Source organism: Protobothrops mucrosquamatus, unplaced genomic scaffold (genome assembly GCF_001527695.2).
Source record: "Protobothrops mucrosquamatus isolate PMUCROS unplaced genomic scaffold, P.Mucros_1.0 scaffold2051, whole genome shotgun sequence".
Taxonomy (NCBI): domain Eukaryota; kingdom Metazoa; phylum Chordata; class Lepidosauria; order Squamata; family Viperidae; genus Protobothrops; species Protobothrops mucrosquamatus.
This window is the reverse complement of record NW_015388158.1, coordinates 1-9,425: the sequence shown is the minus strand read 5'-3', so window position 1 is coordinate 9,425 and position 9,425 is coordinate 1. Positions and strand designations below refer to the sequence as shown.

Genomic DNA, 9,425 nt, shown 5'->3' with positions numbered 1-9,425 from the left:
TTATACTTCTATATACATGTGATATTCTTCAATTAGCAATAAACGAAAGTCCACTACATAGCTGTAAATGCTGAGGAATGTAGGGTTTCTTTTATTTCAATACAAACTGACCTAATTTTCATTTTTCAAAATAATATATTCAGCCTCTTCTTTAGGTCTGTAATCAAAAAATGGGTACTTTGATAAATGTTTTTCTGAAGACATGATGAATTGTATGGCTTTGGCTTTGGCTTGGCTTTGAAGTTACACAGTCAAGACATAAAATGAGATTAATGTTTTTTATTCACAAATATATGTGGATTTCCAGGAATCACTCATTGCTTCCATGTTATTTACAAAGCACTCATTATAGAATTTTCCCAGGTATTGATGTGAAGTTAAATGCCCCAATTCTGATTAAATATTACTCAGGATTTCTCAAATATAACAGCTAGATTTTGGGTCAACCAATTGGCGTGATCCTTTAACATCCTAGGATACAGTCCACCTAGCCCTAAAGATTTGAGCTCATTAAAGTCATTAGATATTAGATGTTCTATGGAGCTTGAGAGGGATCCTGCCACTTAAACTACTTCTTCACAACTGTCTACTAGAACATATATCATTTTCACAAGGAAAAAAAATGAGTCAGAATAGTAGCTTAGCCTTCTCCTTGATGTGTTTCCTTTGCTATCTTCATGGAGTAGCTGGTGTACTCTTTTTTCTTCCTCTTATTTTTACTCTGTAGTATTTGAAGAAACCCTTTTGATGTTTTCAGCATCCTTTGCTAATCTCAGCTCACTGTGAGTGTTTGCTTTCTTGATTTCATCCCTATAAATCTGCTACTTATATGAACTCATCCCTGGTGACTTGTTCCTCTTTCTACCATATCACTGCACCTTGGCTTTGGGATTCTTTTTTTACTAAAGCTTTTTTCTTCAGACACATTGGCTTTTTTCCAATGCCCTGCATTTTTTTTCCTTATTAGAATTATTGTGCTTTGAGTATCTTCATTTTTAGGTATCTTTTCCATCTTGAGTTTCTTTTCTCATCACCTTCTTTTGGCATGGAATTATATTTACGACTGTATGTGAAAGGATGAGTGTGCATTACGTTCTCTTCCAACATCGTACTATCTTTTTTTTTTTTTTTTTAGCAAAGTTAGGATCATGTCAAGATTAGGCTCAAATCGAGGATCCTTTGTGCTTTCACTGATTTCTGAAAGAAAAATGACCATGTTCTGTCTAAATTTCCTGGAAGGACCATATTTAACAGAGTTTTGCCCAACAAATAACTTAGTAAGGACCTGAACTACCCTTTGTTATTCTTTTGATGAAAGTTAGAAGTTGTCTGATTCCAGGATAACTCTTTAAAGCTTACATTAGTGTAGCTTCCAAATGGTCTTCAAGGCAGTCCCTTGTAGAGTGCATTGTGATACTCCAATTATGAGACGATTACAACACGAATGACAGATTTAAATGGCTCCCAATACAAATTAGGTACAACCGGCACACCAGTTGAAACTGGGCAAAGATTGCTTGTATTTCCACTGCTCTAAGTAAGAGCTGTGAATTCAAAATGACCCCCAGATTGTGCCCCAGTCTAGGGCATGGGAGTAGAACCCTATCAAAGACTAAGGCTGGAAAGTCCCCAGTTCTAGTAGAAACTGAAAACTAACAGCCACTAGGCTTTGAATCTGAGTCTGTTCCTCCTTATCTAGATCTAGAGCAGGGGTTTCAAACTGCCAGCCCGCGAGCCGGTTGCATCATGCAGATGCCACACCCACCCCAGCACCAGCAATGCAAAAAAAGTTGTAATACGTCGTAACATGTCACATGATGCAGTGAGTTTGACACCTGTGATCTAGAGCTTCCAGTTGCTAGGGGAGGACACTGACAGCATCATTCAGTAGGTCTGGAATTTTGATCTGTAACTGAATATCACCTGTATTTTGCAAATAACAAACCCTGAAGTGGTGGATGACCTCACGCAGAAGTTTCTTTTATAGATTTATAGATGTTGTAGGAAATGATGAAGGATTCAGTTTTAAGGCACACTACAGATGAGGGCCTAAAGATGCAGCCATTGCCAACACCAGCACAAACTGATTATCAAGAAAGGAGAATAACTACTGTAACACAGTGCCCTCAGCTCCCATTGTAAGCTGTCTTGAAAGCCACCGAGCAAACCAGAAGCATAGTGATGGACACACATACACACACACACAGCTCTGGCAAAACCATCAGCAGGCATACTGTAGCTAGTGCTGTCTCCATGCTGAAACCCAGCCTTAAATCAAACTAAAATGGGTCCAGATAAATGGATGCAGATTTTTTTTCCCCTGCTACTTCAAATCTTCCAATGAAAGTACGTACTGCACATAAAAATATGTTCAGGAATTTTTTTTCAGAAATGTATTCATATTAAGGCAAGATGCATTAAAAAGGAATATAAATGGAATAAAAGGTAGGAGTAGGCTGGAATGGGCCAGAATGCAGCAAGCTGAAGGATAGTTGTGAGGGGAATACATCATTAATTGTTTCATAATGTTTGACAGCATGTTGGTGGCTGCACTATTCTTATTACAGATTTGGCAGTGGTTCTTTTGGACTGGTTTTGAATGGGGGTGCCAACTTTGAGGTTATATTTTTGGAGGACTGGACTGCTAATGGATGCTAAGATCAGACTGAGAGGTGGGCTGCTGTGAGATGCTGCTGCTGGATGCTTTTGCTATTGCCTAGTTCCTTCTGTACCATCTGCTCTATTCTTTTTGGAGTATGTTGGGGCTTTGGCGGTGTGAGTGGGTGGGAGATGACAGTAGAGTGGCAGAATACTTTAGAGTATTTTCAAGATATTATTTGATATTATTTTAATGAAAGGGTAGTTAATGTTGTTTGAATGATTCTGTATGCAAAATATACAAAAGCCTAGATACGGAATTGTTCGCTTTGTACCTCTCTTTCAATGCATCATAGAAATGTGGGTTATTTTGTTCTTCCTCCTATTCATATTCCACAGCATTTATCAAGTCTGCATTTCTTCTAGCCCTCCAGTTCAAGCATGATGAAATTTCAAATCTTGGTAATAAAGTAATTAGAAATAAATATCATCACCCAATTCTGTCTCAAGTAACATCTGGTAGAATCAATTTTCTTAATTTGCATTTTGACCTGGATTCTGAACTGGGACAAGAATTTGGAATGTTTCATAAAATTATATACCATAGTAACTTCACACATTGTGCATATATGTGCTACATTTGCAGAATTTATACAGTTTATGTGCAGAAAAAGCAAGGCTGAGTTATTTTGTAGTTGCTTTTTATGTAGGAGAACTAGCATGGATCCTTGGCTACATGGATAGGGTTAAGATGGCTTTGTTCTCAGTCCTGGGAAATTTTGTTAGATTGGCAATGGAAAGGCTGCCCAGTGCAAACACCATTGCTAGGGGCAGAAACTGAAAGGAAAATGCTAGCTCATAACTTGATCCTATAGAGTGGTGTATTGCCATTTTAGGCCTTTGTAAACAATCAGTTGCCTTTGATTTGATTTGTTTTCATTTCTTTGTTGACTTTGTATCCCAATGATGAATGGATATGGTTGCATTCTATATTAGAAAAGAACAAAACTATGGGATATGTCAGTGGTCCTCAACCTTTATTTCACCATGGACTGCCTTTAAATACATTTTGTGGCCACGGACCATGGCCACGGACCACCAAGACTGAAATCAAGATTTAAATCATAACACTTCTTCAAGCCTTTGCGGACCCCCTGTGACAACATTGCATCCCCCTCCCCCTGGGGTCCATGGACCACAGGTTGAGAACCAGTGAGTTATGTGAGATGTTTCTACCCATTGAATTTAAACCTAGGAATGGCAGTGGGCTTGATGAGGTATAAATCGAAGCTCTCATGAATTGCTGCCTTATTTACTGCATTTACTTATTTGTTAAATTCATTTGCCTCCTATCATTGTGGGGCTGCTCTAAGTTGCTTATAACAACAGAAAAAAGAAAGAAATGGAAAGAGTGTAAACAGAGGTAAAATAATAGAACAAAAAGTAAACAATGAAAAGGAACCCAGTGAGAATACATTAATATGATAAATAAAAAGGTGGACAGGTGGAGAACAGAGAGCAAGGAGTCTGCCATCAATCCAGTAGCTATCTCCAGCATGAAAGTCCCCCCATTTGGTCCGTGGCCAACTGGCAGAGTCAGTTCTTCAAACTCTTGTGGAAGGATAAAGAGGCTTGAATTCTTAGTTCCAATCAAGTTTTACTTTATATAGTATTGAACGGTTTGTTATGTTCCAAGATGTCCATTACTATTTCCTCCATCCTCATAATTCCAAAACATCACCTTTTCTTCTGCTTTTCTTCACAACCATATGCCACAGTTGGGAAAGTCATGGCCTTGACAATGTGGACTTTGGATGATGGTGTGATGTTTTTGCCTTTGAGTATTCTGTCTAGAATTAATACTACAAGTTGTTTTGCATGAGAAAAAAGACTTTATTTGGCAATTGTCTCTTGCACAGAGACAAAGGCTAGGTGAACATACCCAACGTAGTTCTAAACAGACATTCAGAAACTCCAAGGAAAATTCCGAATTTTGATTTTAATTTTCTTAGTGAATTGGCAAACCTATTTTTGTATTTTTTTTAAAAAAAGCATAGTCTGTTTGAAAGATGTAAGATCCTTCACAGATTTGGATTTATTTATTTTTTTTAACTATAATATTTTAAATGATGGCCGACCATAATGTTTAATGTTATGGGTGCCAATTTGCCATAATCTCAGAAAAATAAAGCTTTGCACAAAAGCTCTAACAGGGAAGTAAGTGCTTTATTCTTCCTTTGCCAACTTTTTTTTCCCCAAAGGTTTTTCCTTGAACTCTTCCTTGCTCCACTTGGTTTATGAGAATAAGAGCTGTAGGGAAAAGTTGCAAGTGAAAAGAGACAACTGGGCAAATAATTAAGCATCTTCCATTAGCCACTTATTTGCTATAATTCTGGATTTTTATAGCATTTTATTTATATTGTCTATATAGCTTTTGCATAGTTTTATCTTTTTAATATTGTGATCCTACCACTGTGGTAAGATAGGCAGCCAATAAATTTAATAAATAATAATAACTTTTCCCACACTGTATCCATTGTGTAGCACTCAGTTTCCTATACACTTTTTTTGTTCTACTTGTACTAATATTGAGCAACCTTATTTTTTTGTTATTTTTGTGGAAGAGTAAAGTACAGCAAGAAAAAAGCAGGGTGCTGGATTCATTTTTAACCATATTTAGAGATGGTCCATTGAAATCAATGACTAAACAGAAGACCTTCAGATTTAAATTGGTCTGCTTTAAATACAAGTTGGTTTCAGTTGAATGCATTTGCTGCTGATTCATGTAAATATGTAAAAATGTAAAATATGATTTTTTTTTTAAATTTGGGCCAAGCTTGAAAGCCTACATTTTAAAAATTCTGTACTTTCATCTTATACCACACCGATCATCTATATTTCAATATTTAAAGTTAAAATAAGTTTTTCTACAGTTAATAATAATAATAATAATAATAATAATAATAATAATAATAATAATAATAATAATAGTAGTAGTAGTAGTAGTAGTAGTAGTAGTAGTTGGAAGGGACCTTGGAGGTCATCTAGTCCAACCCCCTGCTCAGGCAGGAACCCTACACCATTTCAGACAAACGGCTGTCCAGTCTCTTCTTAAAAACTTCCAGTGTTGGAGCATTCACCACTTCTGGAGGCAGATTGTTCCACTGGTTAATTGTTCTAACTGTCAGGAAGTTTCTCCTTAGTTCTAGGTTGCTTCTCTCCTTGATTAGTTTCCATCTGTTGCTTCTTGTCCTGCCTTCTCCAATTAACTTTGGAGAATAGCTTGACTCCCCCTTCTTTGTGGCAGCCTCTGAGATATTGGAACACTGCTACCTTTTTTTTTCTTTAAATAAAGTTTATTTTTTTCTATCCCCTCTGGGACTGATTTATTTACAAGAAGAGAGGACTATAATCATATATCCTGATGCTACCAGAGGGTGTTATAGAAATTGTGTGTTTTTCACTTTTAAACAATAATTGCCACAGAGTAACACAGATATAGCAGGCATATCTTTCTCATACATGCATTCTGAACTCACATTTTTTTTAAAAAAAGATTATTTCTTTAGAGAATTTATAACCCACCCATGTTAAATATATAATCCTAAGTAGTTAAGAACAATCTACTCTATACACTACAATACATTATACAGAAAACAATCACAACACATGCAAAATTAAAAATAACCATAATATAAGAACCCAAGCACCATATGGAACTCACGAAGCAGCTATCCACATATAGAGTTCAACTAAAAACCTGATCCAATGTTTGGGGGGAAAACCAGGTCATCAAAACCATCAAAAAATGCCAGGAAATTTGGACACCTTTTGTTCTCAGGGTGAGGTGTTCTATAGGGCTGGTGCCATAATGGATAGATCTGATTTCTTAAAATATCTAGCTCACACAAAAGTTAATAAATAATTGTTATGGCAACAGAACTGAATGCTGAATAATAGCAATCACAAATAAAACTCAATAGTTAATACATCTGATTATCATGACAAATATTCTAGTGTTGCAAGCGTTATTACTGCTTATCACATAGAAGCATACTTAACAAAAAACCATGGCTTTCCTTGATTTAGGGCAGGAAATCTGGGCATTTCACATATTTTGGACTTCTCTTTCTTCAGCCCCATCTTACATAGCCAGAGTCAAAGAAGCATCTATATCCCTAATGTTTGGAGGATTCTAGATTGACCACTTCTGACTTAGGGAAATGGCGTATGATCAGATTTGACTACAAACGTCTGTAGGACTTCATTGTTTTTTTCATTAATAGTTTATTGTTTTGATGCATTATTTTTTTATATAAAAAGTAATTGTCTCCTTGAATTTTCAGAACTTCTTTCAAATAGTTAGCAACCTTCTGGATGAAGAAAACAAAGAAAAATGGGAAGATGCTCAGCAGGTAAATATCCCGTGTGCTGTTGACATTCCCTCTTTTCTGCTTCAAAAGGATTGTTGTTGATTCATCAGTCAAAGATCATCCTAACTGGCCTAGCCCCAAGATCTGTGCATCTAGTAACTGCATGTTTTCAGTCTCTTGGATTGTCCGATATATAGGTTTTAAGGCTACCAATAATGGCTAGTTCTCATGAAGTTATAGGATGAAGGGCAACTTAACTTTATTGAAGAACAAGTATCAAAATTAAGACTTCATGTTCTGCTTGTATATAATTGATGGTACACCAAATAGATACTTGGCCTGATTATATACTTATATGGACATTAAGAGGGTGCAATGGCTCAGCGGTTAAATACATTGAGCTTGTCAACTTGACAGCCTAGGTTCAAGACCTAAATGGCGTGCAACGGGGTGAGTTCCTGTCCTTGTGCTAGCTAATGCCCACCTAGCAGTTCAAAAGCATGCAAATGTGAGTAGATAAATAGGTACCACTTTGGTGGGAAGGTAACATCGTTCCATGTGCTTTGGCATAAGAGTCATCCTGGCCACATAATCAAGAAATGTCTTCAGATAACACTGGCTCTCCCAGCTAAGAAACACAGATGAGCACCGACCCCTAGAGTTGGACACCACTGGAGTGGGGAAACCTTTTCCTTTACTTTATGGACATTAACATTGTAATTGACAGAAGTTCCCTTGTTTGTCCCAGCCTTAGTATATTTGCACATATTTAATTCAGAATGCTTAAAAGATAACATAACAAGATAGGTTGTCAGGAAAGAAACAACTGGTTTTCCACAAGATGTCATTAGATTAAATATTCATTGTTTGTTATAAACCATGTATGCATATTTTATAACTTATGAGATGATATATTTAGCAGGAGTCCTTTCAGAAATCCTTCAATAGGATTTTAGGATGATATACCACAATGAGTTTTTAAACACACATTTTAAGATAGCTAGCACTGAGTGAGTGACATGCATCTAATAATTATCTAATTTTCCTTAGATTTTATATTACAAAATAATTACTTAAAACACCTCTCCACCTTTGTCCAATAGTAAAAACTTTGAAAACATACAAATGCAAATTGTACATGCAAACTTAATATGTAAAGGCCAAATCAGAAATAATGCACAGTTAACTCAATTGCTTCTTCGTCTTTTGATTTTAAGAATCAGTGGATGAATCTTTGTTGATATCCATTTATCATCCATTTTTTCCCCAATCCCATACTTAATTGACTTCCCATAACTACTCTTTATGGATGGAAAAGTCAAAATATCATACGTTTAACACATTTATCATACGTTTAACACATTTTCCATTTGATTTCTTACTAAAAGAACTTACAATGCAAAATTGCCTGCCTTGTAATCACTACGAATTTATACACTGAATCAAAAACTTAACAGTGTGCTAAATTCCTCAGGAAACTCAAGCAGCTCCCTTCTACTTCTCCCAGGAGGTTCTCATTTAACCCTCATTATATCCCGAAAGATTACCCTACCTTTCAGTGCACATATGGGAATCCATTATAGATGTTTCTGGGGAGGACAACCTTCATCTATGAGAGCATGTACTTTTGCTTGAAAAGGCATCCATCGAACAACCCAACTGTTGTAGGCTTCATTAATTTTCTTATGCTGCTGGCGATTATTGGACAAATTGAGATCCTGCAGTTACTGAGCGTGAAACCTTTTGTTTTTCTCTCTGAAGATCTACCAAGGCTCCATAGAACTAATGCAGGTGATTGAAGATTTTATACACATTGTTGGAATGGGGATGATGGACTTTCAGAATTCGTACTTAATGACTGGAAATGTAGGTAAGAAATAGGAATGTCTTTTACCACATACATATTTTAAGCTTTCTTAAATAATCATATCATGTAAATATTATTTATGTGACAAATAAGATTGAGATCCATCCTCTGTACCAAATGTATTTTTTTTTCGTATTGGCAATTAAAGCATGTATATTGTGTTCTCTTTTGATACACACTTTGAAAGTAAGTGTGATTATGAAGCAAAACAAATTTTCTAATTTGAAGTTGCAGATATCACAGGTACAAATAAACCTATTCTGAAATTACTTTTGCAACTCTTCTAATAAAGTTTCAATTCTGTTATATGTAGTGTTACACAAAAAGGATCGTGTTATTTCTTCCTCTGAAACTAAAATATGAGGCACTTTAATGGAGACCCGTGTGGGTGAATCAAATAGACTTCATAAACAGAAGTTTCTCCAAGAAGCAACAATCAGTTATAATTCAGGGAGTTAAAATATATCCTGGAAAAAAGGCAATAGCGAACCATTTTCATGTTACATGAGGGCAACTGCACTGTAATCTCTGCATAAGTCACCAGGAGTTGAATTTGATTCGAATATGACTTCATATCAAATTAAATA

At 36.0% G+C, this 9,425-nt stretch overlaps 1 protein-coding gene across 1 annotated transcript in view; it reads left to right on the top strand.

Annotated features, from left to right (window-relative positions):
* LOC107294675 (adhesion G protein-coupled receptor B3) overlaps positions 1-8,841 on the top strand; it is a gene marked incomplete at its 3' end in the record, with an annotated part of 218,035 nt that extends 209,194 nt beyond the window's left edge. The window contains exons 10-11 of the mRNA XM_015823927.1: positions 6,945-7,013; positions 8,733-8,841. Coding sequence (XP_015679413.1) covers positions 6,945-7,013; positions 8,733-8,841 — 178 coding nt within the window. The remainder of the gene's footprint in view (positions 1-6,944; positions 7,014-8,732) is intronic.
* Positions 8,842-9,425: the final 584 nt, after the last annotated feature.